This window comes from Dama dama, chromosome 27, assembly GCF_033118175.1.
Source record: "Dama dama isolate Ldn47 chromosome 27, ASM3311817v1, whole genome shotgun sequence".
Taxonomy (NCBI): domain Eukaryota; kingdom Metazoa; phylum Chordata; class Mammalia; order Artiodactyla; family Cervidae; genus Dama; species Dama dama.
The window spans coordinates 61,702,095-61,721,934 of NC_083707.1; the positions used below are offsets into that span (position 1 = coordinate 61,702,095).

Genomic DNA, 19,840 nt, shown 5'->3' on the forward strand with positions numbered 1-19,840 from the left:
TTGTCATTTCAACGAAGGATGATAGAAAAGATAATTGTGTAAACCAAAAAATCCATTTACAAAAGTAAAATAAATGGAAAAGATTATTAATATGTTCTTTAACTCTGCTTTATCTTTCTTAGATCTTCCCAATGGACTCGCTAGCAGAATCTATCAACCAATTTGCTCTGGAGTTTAGTAAAAAGCTAGCTGAATTTGCTGAGGGTGAAAATATCTTCTTTTCTCCCTGGGGGATCTCAGCCTCCTTGGCCATGGTGTATTTGGGCACCAAAGGGACCACTGCAGCCCAAATGGCCCAGGTGAGTAAGAAAGGTCAACTATCCTCTATTGGCTTAAAATGAAATGCTTTTATTTGGCTTTCACCTCCATTCCTCTCCTGGAACCCAAATAGTCCACATTTTACAATCATGTCTTCCAAAATAAAAGACACACACATTTTCCAGACCTTAAAAAATAAGGCTGAGAAAGTGAATTAACAGACAGCTGTTTCTAGGAAAGCTATTTAAGAACCTGTGTTCTCTGGCAAAATCAGATGGAGACAAGAGGTTATCAAGTTTGCTTCAATGTTAAACTTTTTAAAAAATTTTGACTATTAAAATATTTCAAGAAAGTCACGGCTCATACTTTAGTAGAGTTAGCCATCATCTTTCTAATCTTAGAAGGATTTTCTTAAAAACACAAATAGAGGACTTTTTTGGTGGCCCAGTGGTTAAAATCTGCCTGCCAATGTAGGGAACATGGCTTGATCCCTGCTCGGGGAAGATCCCACAGGCTGCAGGGCAACTATTGTAGCCCACGAACCTAGAGTCTAGGCTCCAAAACGAGGGAAGCCCCACCCTGAGAGTAGCCCTCAGGCGCTTCAAATAAACAAAGCCCGCATGCCCACGCGAAGCAGCGAAGACCCAACACAGTCAAAAATAAATAAACAAAATAATACATTGATTTAAAAAGACACAAATAGAAAAATCAGGTGAAATCTGTTTCTCATGCTTTGTTTGGTTGTTACTTTGTTCAGTCCCTGCTTGTTAGGGTGAATCTAACAAATACAGGAAGAGCATTAAAATAGTAGAACAGTATTATTGTTTGTTTCTAAGGCAAACCATTCAATATCACAGCAATCCATGTCTATGCCCCAACCGCTAACGGTGAAGAAGCTGAAGTTGAGTGGTTCTATGAAGACCTACAAGACCTTCTAGAACGAACACCCAAAAAAGATGTCCTTTTCATTATAGGAGATGGGAATACAAAAGTAGGAAGTCAAGAGATACCTGAAGTAACAGGCAAATTTCGCCTTGGAGTACAAAATGAAGCAGGGCAAAGGCTAACAAAATTTTGCCAAGAGAACAAAGTGGTCATAGCAAACACCTTCTTCCAATAACACAAGAGAAGACTCTACACATGGACATCACCAGCTGGTCAATACTGAAATCAGATTGATTCTATTCTTTGCAGCCAAAGATGGAGAAGCTCTATACTGTCAGCAAAAACAAGAATGGGAGCTGAATGTGGCTCAGATCAGAAACTCCTTATTGCCAAATTCAGATTTAGATTGAAGAAAGTAGGGGAAAGCACCAGACCATTCAGGTATGAGCTAAATACAATCTCTTATGATTATACAGTGGAAGTGACAAATAGATTCAAGGGATTAGATCTGATAGACAGAGGACCTGAAGAACTATGGACAGAGTTTGTGGCATTGTACAGGAGGCAGGGATCAAGACCATACCCAAGAAAAAGAAATGCAAAAAGGAAAAATGGTTGTCTGAGGAGGACTTACAAATAGCTGAGAAAAGAAGAGAAGCTAAAGGCAGAGGAGAAAAGTAAAGATATACCGATTTGAATGCAGAGTTCCAAAGAATAGCAAGGAGAGATAAGAAAGACTTCCTCAGTTATCAGTGCAAAGAAATAGAGGAAAACAATAGAATGGAAAAGACTAGAGATCTCTTTAAGAAAACTAGAGATACCAAGGGAACATTTCTTGCAAAGATGGGCACAATAAAGGACAGAAGTGGTATGGACCTAACAGAAGCAGAAGATATTAAGAAGAGGTGGTAAGAATACACAGAAGAACTATACAAAAAAGATCTTCATGACCCAGATAACCACGATGGTGTGATCACTCACCTAGAGCCAGGCATCCTGAAATGAGAAGTGAAGTGGGCCTTAGGAAACATCACTATGAATAAAACTAGTGTAGGTGATGGAATTCCAGCTGAGTTATTTCAAATCCTAAATGATGATGCTGTGAAAGCACTGCACTCAATATGCCAGCAAATTTGGAAAACTCAGCAGTGGCCACAGGACTGGAAAAGGTCAGTTTTCATTCCAATCCCAAAGAAAGAAAATGCCAAAGAATGCTCAAACTACCACACAATTGCACTCATCTCACACACTAGCAAATAATGCTCAAAATTCTCCAAGCCAGGCTTCAACACTATGTGAACTTCCGGATGTTCAAGCTGGATTTAGAAAAGGCAGAGGAACCAGAGATCAAATTGCCAACATTGAAAAAGAAGAGAGTTCCAGAAAAAAGTCTATTTCTGCTTTATTGACTACGCCAAGCCTTTGACTGTGTGGATCACAACAAACTGTGGAAAATTCTGAAAGAGATGGGAATACCAGACCACCTGACCTGCCTCCTGAGAAATCTATATGCAGGTCAAGAAGCAACAGTTAGAACTGGACATGGAACAACAGACTGGTTCCAAATCGGGAAAGGAGTACGTTAAGGCTGTATATTGTCACCCTGCTTATTTAACTTATATCATGTGAAATGTCAGGCTGGATGAAGCACAGGCTGGAATCAAGATTGCTGGGAGAAATATCAATAACCTCAGATATGCAGATGATACCAACCTTATGTCAGAAGGTGAAGAAGAATTGAAGAGCCTCTTGATGAAAATGAAAGAGGAGAGTGAAAAAGTTGGCTTAAAACTCAACATTCAGAAAACTAAGATCATGGCCTCTGGGCCAATCATTTCATGGCAAATAGATGGGGAAACAATGGAAATAGTGACAGACTATTTTTTTGGCTCCAAAATCACTGCAGATGGTGACTGCAGCTATGAAATTAAAAGACACTTGCTCCTTGAAAGAAAAGCTGTGATCAACCTAGTCATGTTAGTCACTCAGTCACGTCCAACTCTTTGGGACCCCATGGACTGTAGCCCACTAGGCTCCTCTGTCCATGAATTTCTCCAAGCAAGAATACTGGAGTGGGTTACCATTTACTTCTCCAGGGGATCTTCCCATGTGAGGGATTGAAAATGGTTCTCTTGCACTGCAGGCCGACTCTTTACCCACTGAGCCACCAGGGAAGCCTGTGATCAACCTAGACAGCATATTAAAAAGCAGAGACATTACTTTGCCAACAAAGGTCCATTTAGTCAAAGCTATGGTTTTTCCAGTAGTCATGTATGGATGTGAGAATTGGACTATAAAAAAAGCTGAGTGCCAAAGAACTGTGCTCTTGAACTGTGGTGTTGGAGGAGACTCTTGAGAGTCCCTTGGACTGCAAGGAGATCAAACCAGTCCATCCGAAAGGAGATCGGTCCTGAATATTCATTGGAAGGACTGATGCTGATGCTGAAGCTCCAATACTTTGGCCACCTGATGCGAGGAACAGACTCATTTGAAATGACCGTGATGCTGGGAAAGATTGAAGATGGGAGGAGCACAGCATGACAGAAGATGAGATGGTTGGATGGCATCACAGATTCGATGGACATGAGTTTGAGCAAGCTCCCAGAGTTGGTGATGGACAGGAAGCCTGGCATGCTGCAGTCCATGGGGTCACAAAGAGTCAGACACGACTGAGTGACTGAACTGAACTGATTACTGTATAAGCAGTTAATTTGATGCAAGCATTCTCAAATCACAGTGTCTGTATGTGTGTGTAGCCTTACATAGCAAAGTGAAAGCCGTTCAGTAGTGTCATTCCTTTCTGTGAGCTGCATCCAGGATGCACGTGGGAGAGAGAATTAAAGTGTCGTTTTTTCTTCTTGGACAATTTAAGGGAAACACAGAGTCCACATCCTTCCTGTGAATTTACACATAAATGCTGGGTGAACACAAAGACTCTGACTCTATCATCAGATGATGGTCGGCAGTGAGAACTGAAGCACTTAAGTAGAAAAAACAACTAAAACTCCTGAATTTTCCAAATAATTAAGGCAATGGTGGCTTTTGCTTAAATTGGCTAAATGATGCACTTAATTTAATAGTTAGTTTTCTTCTCAAAACAATGATAGATAAAAATGAAACATGGAAAACATGAGAATTTTACATCTAAGGCTATTCCCAATGTTATTTTCAATGTCCAGTGCAAAGTATTAAAGTAAAGAGACTAACAACTTAAATTCAACTGAAAAATTTATTTAAAAGCAGCTCTTGACTTACTCTATTAGTCCAGGTAATACACCATTTAAGTCAAATCAGCACTCTCTTGATTCATTAATCACATGTTTTGCAGCTATGGGAATGACTGGCTTGTAGTTACTGACGTGTATTTCGAATGATCACATCTCTGCAAAATGTGCTCATGTATTGGCTTTTTATTGAAATTACAGGTTCTTCAATTTAGCAGAGACCAGGACAGCAAATTTTGTCCTGACAGTGAAAAGAAGAGGAAAATGGTAGGTCTTATATTTCAATATTCATTTGATAATTAAGGAGAAGCTATTTTTAGCATTGTTTTCTTTTAGTGGCTAAATCAAACAACCTTTAATAGGTAATTTTTCTTAGAAAAAGATATTAAAACTGTAGGAAAATTTTAGAGTACACAATGTCTACACTTTTTGAAAGAGTTGTATTCTTTCCCCTTATCTTTCCCTTCAAAACTATTTCACTTTCAACCTTGTTCTTATCTTTGCAAACTAAGTGTGAAGGAAATTATGCCTCAACAACTTTTGCATCCTGCACTAATAGTACCAAAGGAAAAAAAAAAATTACCTACCATACAACTGATTTCATGATCAGTTCGTGAACATGAAATCATTTCTTTTATTCTAAGTTGTTCACATACACGTATTTCTTTATCAACATTTTTATTTGATCAATTTATTTTCTTTGAAAGGAATTTAATGTGGGCAAGCCTGAAGAAATACACTTTGATTTCCAGACATTTATTTCAGAAATCAACAGTTCCGGCCATGCTTGCATACTTAAAACAGCCAACAGGATCTATGGGGAGAAAACTTATCTGTTTCACAAGGTAAGGGCAAACCTCTTATTTTAAGTTGATGGGAAAGAAAGAGCCATGTGAAACCAATCAATAAACAGTTTGTACTTTTCTACAGGGATTCCAGGGACAATCTTAATGTATAGGATGTTCGTGGTCAGTATTTCTGATAATCATTTAAACTGACCAATGTGTCAAGTTGTAAAGGAAATCAACAATGTATTTCAAACCACATCTAGTGATCAGAACTTTATGCCTAGAATAAAGGTGTACAACCCACTAACACACATAGAAATGTGGTTTATATAACCCCTAGGCCAACATTTGTTTCATGGGAAATAGAATAAAAGATTTAGAGTAGTTCCATATGGTGAGTCTGAAGGAGCAGAGGGTGGCATGATCATCAGAGGATGGCTGGAGACTCTGCCCTCAAGAGCAAAGCTGACTTTAGGATCAGATAAGTCACTTCACATCATGATTTTAGAAAACATTCTTTACATGCAATTAAGTCAACTTCTCTTCTTTGATGGTTGAGACCCCACAATGTAGATCCTCAGAGGAGTCAACCCCACACCTGGCCAAGCATTTAGTTCTTCCTGTTTGTCTATCACATTCTTTGGCACATTTCAGAAAAGATCCAGAAGACCCAGGTGCCCAGTGGGTAAGAAGTAAAGAAACTGAACAGGATAGAAGGATAGCAATAGAAAAAGTCAAGCTGTACAGTGGTGAAGTCTCCTGGGAATAAGATCCCACATGCCACATGGCAAATATATATGCAGATGTGGGGGCTCCAGAGCTGTGGGGGGCAGGCCTTCCTTCCACAACTGCAGTTCTGCGTGGCTAGTCTGCATCCAGCTAAGTTTACACAGGGGAGCTTAGTTTTTAACCATAGCTGGAGTATGGAAAGACTGAAGAAAAAATGGGGTAAGAATTTGCAATTATCCATCTAGCTGGATTTTTAATTTTTTTTGATAATCTAAATAGACTTGATTTCTCAGCTTTGGTAAAAAAAAAAAAAAAAAATCTATAAAAGGAGATTTTACCTATATCTTCCAGAAATATTTAGAAGACATGCAAACATACTTTGGTGCAGAGTCACAGTCTGTGAACTTTATGGGAGCTTCTGACCAAATCAGAAAGGAGATCAACTCTTGGGTTGAAAAACAGACTGAGGGTAAGCTTTCTCCAAGGTGATCACCGGTGTATTTTCGAGAAGTATCACTTTATCATTTTGAATTGTGTTATGTGTTAAGTATGTGCATGTCTTAAATAGAACTGTGGGCATATTCTAATTATTCAGAACATTTGTTTTTATTCTATGTCTTATCTAAAACATATAAGACAACCATTTTATACATACCAAGTAAACAAGAGAATGATCAGACTCCACTAATTCCAAAGAGGACTCTAGAAAAATGCAAAAAGTTTTGGAATACTGATGCACATGTGGTTTCTAAAGAAAAGTAGCTGCTAATGAATAATTAAAGTGTGGCATTAAATATATTATATAACCTTAAGTAAGTTTCAGAATAAGGTCATATATTAGAACAGATTTAAAATACAGTAACTATCTTAGTAATAGGATAGAAGTTTGTTGTTGCTATTGTTGTTCAGTTGTTAAGTCATGTCTGGCTCTTTTTGACCCCGTGAACTGCAGCACACCAGCCTTCCCTGTCCTTCACCATCTCCCAGAGTTTGCTCAGATTCATGCCAAAAAAGGTAGAAGTTTATCTCTGACCTAATCACCACAGGATAGGTAAGTATTCTGTTCCCAGAGGCCTTCCAGAGGTACAACCTTGTGGGTTAGTGCTGCATCTTCAAGATGTGGCTTTTGTATTTGTCTAAGATGATTCTTCGGAGAAGGCAATGGCACCCCACTCCAGTACTCTTGCCTGGAGAATCCCATAGATGGAGGAGCCTGGTGGACTGCAGTCCATGGGGTCACTAAGAGTTGGACAGGACTGAGCGACTTCATTTTCACTTTTCACTTTCATGCATTGGAGAAGGAAATGGCAACCCACTCCAGTGTTCTTGCCTGGAGAATTCCATGGACCGAGGAGGCTGACAGGCTACTGACAGGCTACAGACCCCATGACTCTGCATGGGGTCGCAGAGTGGCACACGACTGAGATCGTGCACACAGGAGATGATTCTTAACATTTGTCAGTTTCATAGTCAGCAGGAAATAGGGAAAATAAAGCCTCTTTGCTTTTAAGTGGCTGCCCTGAAACTTTCACATATCAATTCCATTTATATTCCAAACTTGGGAACATGGCATATGTTATGCTCCGGTGACCATTTAGTCTTAGTTTGCCTGGGAATTTCCTGACTTTATTTTCTGAAAGTCTCTCAGACCTGGACAAACCAAGTCAGTTGCCTGGACTTGTAGTAAAAGATGAATCCTAACTCTCTAAACTGACATAGAAGCTCAGCGTGACCACAGGGTCTTGCCTGTCTCTCCACTCCAACTCTTGTCATTCTCTGACTCAAAATTAGTGCTCAGGAATTCCAAGTGGCACAGAATTCCAGAAGATTCCTGTGCTACTTCACAAGCCCACACATTTACTCCTGTGTCCTCTCAATCCGAAACTGCCCCTCTCCTGCCACTCCCAGTTCCTTCATGGCCTCTGGATAACAACTCAGGGCCTCCCTCAGACGACCAGCCTTCCTCCTTGCTCTAAAAGCCCCTTTGGGAACCTTTACCTTGACACTCACCACGTCGTTCCTAAAACTAACAATTGTTCAGTTATTCATTGAAGTCCCTGCCTCTCCCACTAGATTCAAAGACCTAAGTGCAATAAGTGAAGTCGCTCAGTCGTGTCCAAAGCTTTGCGACCCCATGGATTGTAGCCCACCAGGGTCCTCGGTCCATGGGATTTTCCAGGCATGAATACTGGAGTGGGTTGCCATTTCCTTCTCCAGGGGATCTTCCTGACCCAGGGATCGAACCCGGGTCTCCTGCATTGTATGCAGACGCTTTACCGTCTGAGCCACCAGGGAAGCCCAAGTGCAATACCACTACCTTATCTGAGTTTCCGCTTTGAATCACTAACACGTAATAGCCTCACTCATGGCAGTTGTTCAGAACATTGATGTTTATTGAAGTGAATTGAGGAAGCTGGCAGCCCTATATTCTCAGTTCTTTTTTCACTGAACTAGTGACTCAGAAGCCATGCTGGGGCAGGAGTGACTGTTTTTCCTAACTTATGCCTGATTTGGATTCATCCAAATGTGAGTCTGGTTTGAGACTTATAGATTAGCCTGTATTTACAGAAGGAAACTACTTGCCTTGTTCCAGTTCCTGTGAGAACCAAGTGTGACTGTACCGGCAAGAGCACATTGAAACGCACAACACAGACTCAGCGGAGTAGCTGTGCTGAGTCGCTCAGTCCTGTCCGGCTCTGTGCGACCCCGCGGACTGCAGCCCGCCAGGCTCCTCGGTCCATGGGATTCTCCAGGCAAGAACACTGGAGTGGGTTGCCATGCCCTCCCTCCAGGGGAATCTTCCTGACACAGAGATTGAACCCATGCCTCTTATGTCTACCTGCATTGACAAGAGGGTTCTTTCCAGTAGAAGTAGAAGCAATTATAGTGCCAGAGCTGAACTAAATCTCAGCTCTCAAATGCCTACCCTCTGCCTACTTGGGTCCCTGGAAGACAGAAGACGGCCTTATGGGCAGGAAGGCAGGGAACAACTCATATGCTGTCTTTTGCCCCAACAAATCCTTTCAGAGCTGAGTAGAGAGTAACTGTCTGATGCTCACAAGATTGGTTTGCATAAGGGTCTTGCCATCTTCCTCATATAGGCTGATGCACTCAAGGAGCATGACAGAATCCATTTCACCAGGTCACAGAGCTGTCCAGATGTTTCTATGATCATAGAAATGTGCCATAAATGCTAGGGCTGTCATACCAAATGACCACACACTGTATGGTTTAAACCAATGGAAATATATTCTCTGGTAGTTCTGGCGCTTCCCTAGTGGCTCAGTGGTAAAGAATGTGCCTACCAAATGCAGGAGATGCAGGAGACACAGGTACCATCCCTGGGTTGGGAAGATCCCTTGAAGAAGGAAATGACAACCCACTCCAGTATTCTTGCCTGGGAAATCCCATGGACTCAGGAGCCTGGCGGGCTACAGTCCACCGGATCACAAAGAGTCAGACACAACTCAGTGCTAAACAATACAACAACACAGTTCTGGAGGCTGACATCTGAAATTAAGGTGTTAACAGGGCTCTGTTGTTATTCAGTTGCTAAGCTGTGTTTCACTCTTTGCAACCTCATGAACTGTGGCACGCCAGGCTTCCACTTCTTTGGAAAGTTTTAGGAGAGAAGCCATTCCATGCCTCTCTCCTAGTTGCTGATGGTTGCTGGCAAACCTTGGCTTATAGAAGCATCTCTCTGATCTCTGCCTCTGTTGATACATGGCTTTCTTCCCTTCCTCTCCTTTGTCTTTGTGTTTTCACACTCCATGTGCCTGTGTTCGAATCTCTCTCCTTTTATAAGGACACCAGTCATTGAATTAGAGGCCGAACTAATCCAGTATGACTTCATTTTAACTTGATTGCACCTGCAAAGGCCCTATTTTGAAATGAAATCACATTCACAGGCACTGGGGGTTAAGAATTAATGTATCTTTTGGGGAGGACAAAATTCAGCCCACAACAGCAATCAGTTCAGTTCAGTTCAGTCGCTCAGTCGGGTCCGACTCTTTGGAGTTCATGTGACCCCATGAACCGCAGCACACCAGGCCTCCCTGTCCATCACCAACTCCCGGAGTTCACCCAAACTCATGTCCATTGAGTCGGTGATGCCATCCAACCATCTCATCCTCTATCGTCCCCTTCTCCTTCTACCCTCAATCTTTCCCAGCATCAGGGTCTTTTCAAATGAGTCAGCTCTTCGAATCAGGTGGCCAAAGAATTGGAGTTTCAGCTTCAACATGAGTCCTTCCAATGAACACCTAGGACTGATCTCCTTTAGGATGGACTGTGTGGATCTCCTTGCAATCCAAGGGACTCTTGAGTCCTCTCAAACACCACAGTTCCAAAGCATCAATTCTTCTGTGCTCAGCTTTCTTTATAGGCCAACTCTCACATCCATACATGACTACTGGAAAAACCATAGTCTTGACTAGATGGACCTTTGTTGACAAACTAATGTCTCTGCTTTTTAATATGTCATCTAGGTTGGTCATAACTTTCTTCCCAAGGAGTAAGCCTCTTTTAATTTCATGGCTGCAGTCACCATCTGCAGTGATTTTAGAGCCCCCCCAAAATAAGGTCAGCCACTGTTTCCACTGTTTTCCTGTGCATTTGCCATGAAGTGATGGGACCGGATGCCATGATCTTAGTTTTCTGAATGTTAAGCTCTAAGCCAACTTTTTCACTCTCCTCTTTCACTTTCATCAAGTCGCCCTTTAGTTCTTCTTCACTTTCTGCCATAAGGGTGGTGTCATCTGCATATCTGAGGTTATTATTTCTCCCGGCAATCTTGATTCCAGCTTGTGCTTCTTCCAGCCCAGCGTTTCTCATGATGTACTCTGCATATAGGTTAAATAAGTAGCGTGACAATATACAGCCTTAACATACTCCTTTTTCTATTTGTAACCAGTCTGTTGTTCCATGTCCAGTTCTAACTGTTGCTTCCTGACCTGCATACAGGTTTCTCAAGAGGCAGGTCAGGTGGTCTGGTATTCCCATCTCTTTCAGAATTTTCCACAGTTTATTGTGATCCACACAGTCAAAGGCTTTGGCACAGTCAATAAAGCAGAAATAGATATTTTTCTGGAACTCTCTTGCTTTTTCAATGATCCAGAGGATGTTGGCAATTTGATCTCTGGCTCCTCTGCCTTTTCTAAATCCAGCTTGAACATCTGGAAGTTCATGGTTCACATATTGCTGGAGCCTGGCTTGGAGAATTTTGAGCATTACTTTGCTAACATGTGAGATGAGTGCAATTGTGTGGTAGTTTGAGCATTCTTTGGCATTGCCTTTCTTTGGGATTGGAATGAAAACTGACCTTTTCCAGTCCTGTGGCCACTGCTGAGTTTTCCAAATTTGCTGGCATAATGAGTGCAGCACTTTCACAGCATCATCTTTTAGGATTTGAAATAGCTCAGCTGGAATTCCATCACCTCCACTAGCTTTGTTTGTAGTGAAGCTAAGGCCCACTTGATTTCACATTCCAGGATGTCTGGCTCTAGGTGAGTGATCACACCATCGTGATTATCTGGGTCATGAAGATCTTTTTTGCACAGTTCTTCTGTGTATTCTTGCCACCTCTTCTTAATATCTTCTGCTTTTGTTAGGTCCATACCATTTCTGTCCTTTATTGAGCCCATCTTTGCATGAAATATTCCCTTGGTATCTCTAATTTTCTTAAAGAGATCTCTAGTTTTTCCCATTCTATTGTTTTCCTCTATTTCTTTGCACTGATAACTGAGGAAGGCTTTCTTATCTCTCCTTGCTACACTTTGGAACTCTGCATTCCAATGCGTATCTCTTTCCTTTTCCCCTTTGCTTTTCACTTCTCTTCTTTTCACAGCTATTTGTAAGACCTTCTCAGACAGCCATTTTGCCATTTTGCATTTCTTTTTCTTGGGGATGGTCTTGATCTCTGTCTCCTGTACAATGTCATGTACCTCCGTCCAGAGTTCATCAGGCACTCTGTCTATCAGATCTAGTCCCTTAAATGTATTTCTCACTTCCACTGTATAATCATAAGGGATTTGATTTAGGTCATACCTGAATGATCTAGTGGTTTCCCCCACTTTCTTCAATATTCTCCCCCAAATGTATAACCTAAATATTATCTTGAGGAAACATCAGAAAAATCTGAGCTGAGAGTTAAGCATTCTACAATTTTTTTTTTTTTTTTCCAAATGTATCAAGGTCATGAAAGACAAAGAATGAATGCAAAACTGCCTAGGATTAAAGAGGACTAAGAGGAAATGACAGCTAAATGCAACTTGAGCCCTTGGATTGATTTCTGGTCTAGAAAAAAAGGACACTATTGGAACAACAGATGAAATAATTTAAACAGGGGACACCTCTTGTGGTCCAGCGGGGTTGGGACTTTGCCTTCCAAAACATGCAGTATGGGTTTGATCCCTGGCTGGGGAGCTAAGATCTCACATGACTTGTGGCCAAAAAGCAAAAACAAAACAGAAGCAGTATTGTAACAAATTCAGTAAGGACTTCAAAAATGGTCAACATAGAAAACAATTTTTTAGAAGAAGAAATCTAAATACATCTGTTAATATTAATAGTATTCTATCAATACTGACTTCTTGGTTTGAATTCTTATGGGTATAAGATGTTACCATTTAACAGTGTTTCATAATCATCAGTTTTATAAGTGTGGCATTTCACCAGGACATAACTACATCATTTGAAATCTGTCCCTTTGCTCTTGTAGGAAAAATCCTAAATCTCCTACCTGATGATGCTGTGGATCCTACAACCAGAATGGTTCTGGTGAATGCCCTTTACTTTAAAGGAGTCTAGGAACATCAATTCTTAGTCCAAAATACCACAGAAAAGCCTTTCAAAATAAACAAGGTAGGAGCCTGTTAATGACCAGTATGTATTTTATAAGACATTGCAAATGAAATTCTATTTTAAATTCATTCTATCTGAATATATGTTCCTGTAAACTATGGCTCTTTACTTGGGCAGGGATGACTGACCTAAAAGACCCAGTTTCATCCCACCTGGACTTTATCCTTTCATTATTTTAATCTCTGTAAGCAGACCATGCACATATCTTATCACTCACCCCTTGCTGCGACTATGGTGGAGTAAGTAAGGTAGTTACTGCATTTATTTTCCAAGTTAGAAATGCAGTGGGGCTAAGTGACTAGATTCATGTCAAGTTTATTTGTTCTGGTTGCATTACAGTTTCTCTGGTCAACAGAGGAACCAACCATTAAATGTCCAGTGTTGGCGTGTGTGTTTGTTACTAGCTCTTTGCGACCCCACAGACTGTAGACTGCCAGGATCCCCTTTCTATGGGAGTGTCCTGGCAAGAATACTGGAGTGGGTTGCCATTTCCTCCTCCAGGGGATCTTCCCGACCCAGGGGTCAAACCTGGGTCTCCGGTGTCTCCTGCAGTGGCAGGCGGATGCTCTACCACTGAGCCACTGGGAAGCCCCAAGTGCCTCGGACTGTGCCTCAGTTAGATGGACGCCAGATTCCGCGTTTTTCACTTACGAGTTCTGTTCTTGTTCTACTAAACTAGCACTATCTTACACCAAACTCTTACTTTTCCAGAAGAAAAAGAAATAAAAAACATTTTAAAATCTCATCTTTTTCTTTAAGTTTTCCCTCTGGGCTGGCACACAGAGCATTTGTTTTTGTAGTAGGAACTTACTTTAGCAACAAGGGAGATTAACAGAAGGTCACAGATACACCCAAGGGCAGGAATATGGCTGGGTCTTGGGCCTTGAATGGAAACAAGGATTCAAATATTGTCAGGGTTCATTCTCTATCTTCTCAACTCTGTTTCTCCCATCCTTCTTCTCTCAATCTGAAGTCTGATCTCCATTCTAGAGATGAGTTTGATAGGTCACATTCCAAATTCTTAGGTAAAGAACTGACTGGCCAAAGTTTGTGAAAATATTTTAGTCCTAGGTGGATTATCTCACTTAAACACTGCTGCTGAAGACATATTGCTGTAACAATATGTTGTGTGCCATAGATTGTGTGCAATAGGAAATTTTCAGATAATCGGTGGGGAACAGAGGTAGAAAGGACTGAATTTATAATCCAACAGGCCAACTGGAAATAAGCTGGATAGTTACTTGGCTTAATAAAACCACTAGGAATTTTCAGCTGCAAGTGATAGAAAAGCATTCCAAACTGGCCCCAGTGACATGAGAATTATACCAGTGTTAGCTCAGGGGCTTCCCTGATGGCTCAGGGGTAAAGAATCCGCCCGCCAGTGTGGGAGATGTGGGTTCAATCCCTCAGTCGAGAAGATCCTCTGGAGAAGTAAATACGTCTGGTATTCTTGCCTGGGAAATCCCATGCACAGAAGACAATGGAGGGCTACAGTTCATAGTGTCACAAAAGAGTCAGACATGAATAAAAGACTAAACAACATCAAAGAAGCTAAGAGGAACCAGGAGTGGGACCTTAGAGTCTCAAACATAATCTGTCCTCTCTGCCTCTACCCTTGAGCCATCATTATTTCTTTCATTCTCTAATATTAAGGATGGAGTTTATCCATATGACCAGGGAATATGACTGCCCTTTATTCTAGCTTCACAACTCTACTGTTAATACAGAGAAAGTCTTGGCTGCTAGCTCTAACAGAATGCTCCCAAAGAAGACTCTGGTTGGTCCCACCCATATGCTTATCCTTGAGATAATCATTTCATCACAGAGCATCCTGAGTGAACAGCCATGGTCACAAGGCCACTACTTTAGCAGAAAGGTAGGGCTTTGTGATTTACACTTAGCGCCACTTAGAGTGGATAAATAACAAGTCTAAAATGTCTGAATTGTAGGGTTTTGCTTTTGTTTACCGTTTGCTTTACTAACATTTCATAATGTCATGTATCTACCATTACAGTATCATACAGAATAATTTCATTGTCCTAAAAATGCCCTGTACTCAACACATTCATCCCTCCCTCTAAGTCTCTGGCAACTGATGATCTTTTTACTGTCTGTATAGTTTTGCCTTTTTCAGAATGCTGTAAAATTGGAATTGCATAGTATGCAACCTTCTCAAAGGTGCAACCGCCTTCTACTACTTAGTAATATGTATTTAGAGTTCCTCCAATATGTATTTAAAGCCACTTTTTTGTGGCTTGATAGGTCATTTCACTGTATTGCTGAATAATCTCCCATTGTATGGACTTAAGATTTTGTTGATCTGTTTGCCTCTCTGAAGGGCATTTTGGTTCTTTCCAGTTTTTGGCAATTATGACTCAAACTGCTATAAGCATTTATGTGCAAGATTTTGCATGAACATGTTTTTAACTCATTCTCGTGACTGCCCAGGAGCACAGTTGCTGGATCACGTGGTAAGATTGTGTTTAGCTTTGTGAGAAACCACTGCACTGCCATCTGGTGTGGCTTGCACTTTGCATTCCCATTGGCAGAGAATGTCAGTTCCATCTTAGCTAGAAGTTTGTGTCATCAGGGTTTTGAACTTTTGGCCATTCTTTTAGCTGTGACACTCCACAGCTAATCTTCACTGTTTTAATTTGCAATTGCCTAAGCACATAGGATTTAACATTTTTTCACATGCTATAGGTCTTCTTTTAGTGAGATATCGGTTCAGATCTTTTGCCTATTTTTAAAATAGGGTTCATTGCTTTATCATTGTTGAGTTTTAAGAGTTCTTCACAAATTTCAGATACTGGTACTTTATCAAATATGTGTTTTGCAATTCTTAGCTCCTAGTTTATTTCTTGTGTTTTCCTTCTCTTAGTGGATTTCAGTTTTATGATATTAAAAGGCTGTCTCAAATGTTTGCATCTGAAATGCAACTTAGTTTCTGAATCATTGGTATTGGCATAGTTTGCATAAGATTATATATTCTTTTAAGTGTTTGGGAGAATCCAGCTTGCCATGATTCCTAGAGGATGTCATAATACTGTCAGAGAAAGAAAGTCTCACATCATTTATTGATGATGTTATCCAGTAGAACACATATTTTCAGAAAGCAAGGTTTGAATAATTTTATTCAGCATTTAGCAGAGGATCATCATCTTTGTCACTGTCCCAGATGGCTGGGAACCAATGTTGCTAAAGAATTAAGAATTTGGTGAGATACCTCCCCAGTGATTTTGCTGTATATATTCTACAGACTACAAGCAAACCAGTGCAAATGATGTCCATGAAAGAAAAACTTCAAGTATTTTACATAGAAAGTCCACAAGCCATAGGCCTTCAACTCTACTATGTGAGTCGTGACCTCAGTCTGCTCATACTACTGCCAGAAGACATTGATGGACTGGATCAGGTAAAGGGATCAGTCTATTCATACCTCCCTCCTTTCCTCTCCCCTTTGGTAACATTTGTTTTCTCTCTGTGAGTCTGTGTCTATTTTGCAAATGCATGCAAAATCACTTTAGTCACGTTTGACTCTGTGCAACCCCATGGACCCACCAAGTTCCTCTGTCAATGGGATTCTATAGAAAAGAATACCGGAGTGGATAGCCATTTTCTCCTCCAGAGGAACTTCCCGATCCAGGGATTGAACCTGTGTCTCTTATGTCTCCTGCATTGGCAGGCAGACTCTTTACCACTAGCAGCACCTGGGAACATTTACTTGCATGGAAAAATAACTTAAGAAAAAAGACATCAGTCTGACACGAAGATGGTTCTAGTGTTTATCTCTCCTGGGAAAAAATATATGATCTTAAAAAGATATGATCTCCCAGTTCTTGAATTTCTGCACAGGAAGGCAACAACACACCTTTAGCCCTAGGTACTGTATTTTCACGTATCACCTAAGCTTTACAAAACTTTGTAAGGTTGATGTTACTATTCCTCAGGAAGGATAAGTAGTCCACAGACACCTTTAGCATTGGGTAGTCACACAAACAACAGCTAGAGATATTTATTGTGAGTAACAAAGCTTTGTAGATTGATCATAACAATCTTTCAGGTAGTATAGGTCATTTTTCTCCTTCTGGTAGAACCTACCTAATTAATTTTTAAATCACATGCATTAAGCTAGCCTTAGACATACATTTAAAAACATTAAACAGAGTCTAAAACATTTTTTAAAGAATGCTTTTTATCAAGTAAACACTCTTCAGGAGATATACTCTGTATCAGTGCATCTTCAGGTTATTATTTAAGTTGTTCACCAGTTAAACATCTCTTAAGCCTGATTTTGGCCAGACCACATTTCTGAGCAATTCACGTGCAATAAGTGGTCTGTGTTTCTTTGCACTGTGCCTAATTTTTCATGTGTGCCAGATTGTTTATATTTCTGCTTCCACTGCCCTACTGGTGTTTAGAAAGATTTCTAGATAGTGTCATAAAATTTGTGAAACTGGAGAGGATGGTAAGACCAAGTGTGAATACTAAGCCATTAGAGTTACATCAGTATAAACCTTTCTCTAGAAAGTGCAAGTTCCTGACCTGAAAACATTGTCACTTAATGCACATCATTTACATATGTGTCTTTGATAGCAATACTTGGATCTAGAAAACTTCAAAGTAGCAAAACCATGTGCTTTAAACAAACATGTTATTTAAAAAATCAAACATTGCTTTTTATACTATATATGTAATGCATGTGTATATACATATATATTTATTGTTTTAAAATTTTAAATATCAAGAGAAAAAGCAGCTTCAAAATCACTATTTAAAAAGTTATTACTCTTAAGATAGAATGATTTTCCTTTTTTTACTATTCTTTTTTTCCCCATAATTTATAGTTACTAGTTTCATATTGGTGTGATTATAGAGTATAGGCATTTTATCTCAGATTTTGTTTTTGAAGGATTGTATATTGTGCTAATGAAACTAATTTAATAAATTAGCTATTGAACTAGTTTATTAGTTAATAAACTAGTTTTAAACTAGTTAATACAACTAATAAAAATGGGTTCCCTGGCGTACAACGTGTCCTAGAGTATAAGCTTTTGTGTCGATGACATCTAAATGTATATTTATATTAATATATTTGTGTATGCAGTTTGCTGTCTTGCAAATATCATAGAAGTACTTCCATTTTAAATCAAGGTCTAACTTATTAAGCCTATATCCTGAGAACTATTAATCTGCAAAATGATATGTCAACAGTGTGAAGTATCTCTTTATAAACAAAAAACTTCCAAATGTGTGTGTTTTGTTACCTTTGGTAATGGGAGTGATTATAATTCATCTATGTTATATCTAGAGATCTCATTCAACCTTTATTTCTTATTTCTTAATTGGAAATTACTGACTCTTTCTTCATTGGCTCCAAATTGCAGCTGGAAAAGGCCATCACCTATGAGAAGCTGAGTGAGTGGACCAGTGCAGACATGATGGAGTTGTGCAACGTGCAGTTAAACCTTCCCAAGTTCAAGCTGGAAGAGACTTACGATCTCAAGTCAACTTTGAGCAGTATGGGGATGAGCGATGCCTTTAACCAGAGCAAAGCTGATTTCTCAGGAATGTCCTCAGAGAGAAAGCTATTTCTGTCTAATGTTTTCCATAAGTCTTTTGTGGAAATAAATGAACAAGGTACAGAGGCTGCAGCTGGTACTGGGAATGAGGTGAGTGTAAGAATTAAACTCCCCTCCATCGAATTCAATGCAGACCACCCGTTCCTCTTCTTCATCAGGCACAACAAAACCAACTGCATTCTATTTTATGGGAGATTCTGCTCCCCCTAAACCCTGCATCTCTCTCATCAAACAAGAGCATCTTACAGTGTGAAAAAAACACATATGATGAAAAACACAATTACAATAAAACCAGTTTGTAGCCTGACTCTTTCTTATGCATAAATATTAGAAAGATTATCTTGAAATAATATATTCTAGTGATCTGATCAGGCCTATATAGCTAGAGAGAGTGCAAATTTAATTTTTTTTAACATTTTAATGTGACTTTTATTTACATTTCAGAAATTTGGTTATTCAGTCAAATGCCTTACAATGCTTGACCTACCTGGTCACTATATTTCCATTGTCACTTATATTTCACATGCATCATTTAGGGAAGAAAAATCTTTATAAAGGTGATATAATGATATCACTGATATTGATATGTGAATTTAAAAGTATTGTAAAACAAAAAATTTATTAGAAAGAATTGTTATGGGTAAAAGTTGTCACATTAACATCTTTGCTTTTAAGAATCTTATAAACCAGAAGAGTAAATTTTTAATTTATATAAATGCATATTGTCAGGTATAAGAAGATATTCTTACTAAAATTTTATCTCCACAAAATTGCCTGTGTTTTTCTAATTTCTACTAAAAATGCTCATACACAGTGGCTTATTGGTAGTCTCATCAGCTGTTATTCTAATTTTAGAGACTGAGCGTATCATCCTAGTTGCTTTTTCCATTTTAATTTACTAAGTGAAAGATATAATCTACGGATCTGATATGAACATGTGTAAATTAGTACAAGAAAGTGTGTTTTCTGTATCAAATCTTGTTTTGGTATCATAGAATTTAAAAAAAAAAAGATCCTATACTTTGGGCTTCCCTGGTGGCTCAGATGATAAAGAATCTGTCTGCAATACAGGAGAAATGGATCCTTTGCTTTAGCTCCAAAGAAGGGAAATTGTAGTATATATGACATTTTATCACATCATCATGAAACATTTTGCCTCTACCCATAGCACTTCACATTAAGTAACAACCAAAGAAATCCCTGTGTCTGTGTACTACCAAATCAAAAGTCCTTATGTTTTAGGTATCATGTGGACTCAAAAGACAAGTAGGTTAACAAGTGAACAGGGAGCCTGGAAACCAAGATAAAGGAAGACCAGAGTGACTCTGTCAGAAGCTGACAGTCAAAGAATATTCAACACAGTATTTTCCACACAAACAGGAAAAAGGATGATACTAGAAATTGCAGGTTAGTAAGATGCATTCAGGCAGTCATTCATTTAAAAAATGGTCACTAGACATCTATGCTGTATCAGTTGATATTTAGGGCATGAAGACTATGTTTCTGAACACAA

The 19,840-nt window shown here is 39.6% G+C and overlaps 1 protein-coding gene across 1 annotated transcript; it reads left to right on the forward strand.

Annotated features, from left to right (window-relative positions):
- Nucleotides 1-131: 131 nt before the first annotated feature.
- Nucleotides 132-18,537, forward strand: SERPINB10 (serpin family B member 10). Its single transcript, XM_061130735.1, is given in 7 exon segments — nucleotides 132-299; nucleotides 4,569-4,634; nucleotides 5,075-5,212; nucleotides 6,236-6,353; nucleotides 12,603-12,745; nucleotides 16,005-16,160; nucleotides 18,133-18,537. Coding segments are annotated over 7 exon segments (1,194 nt in total).
- Nucleotides 18,538-19,840: the final 1,303 nt, after the last annotated feature.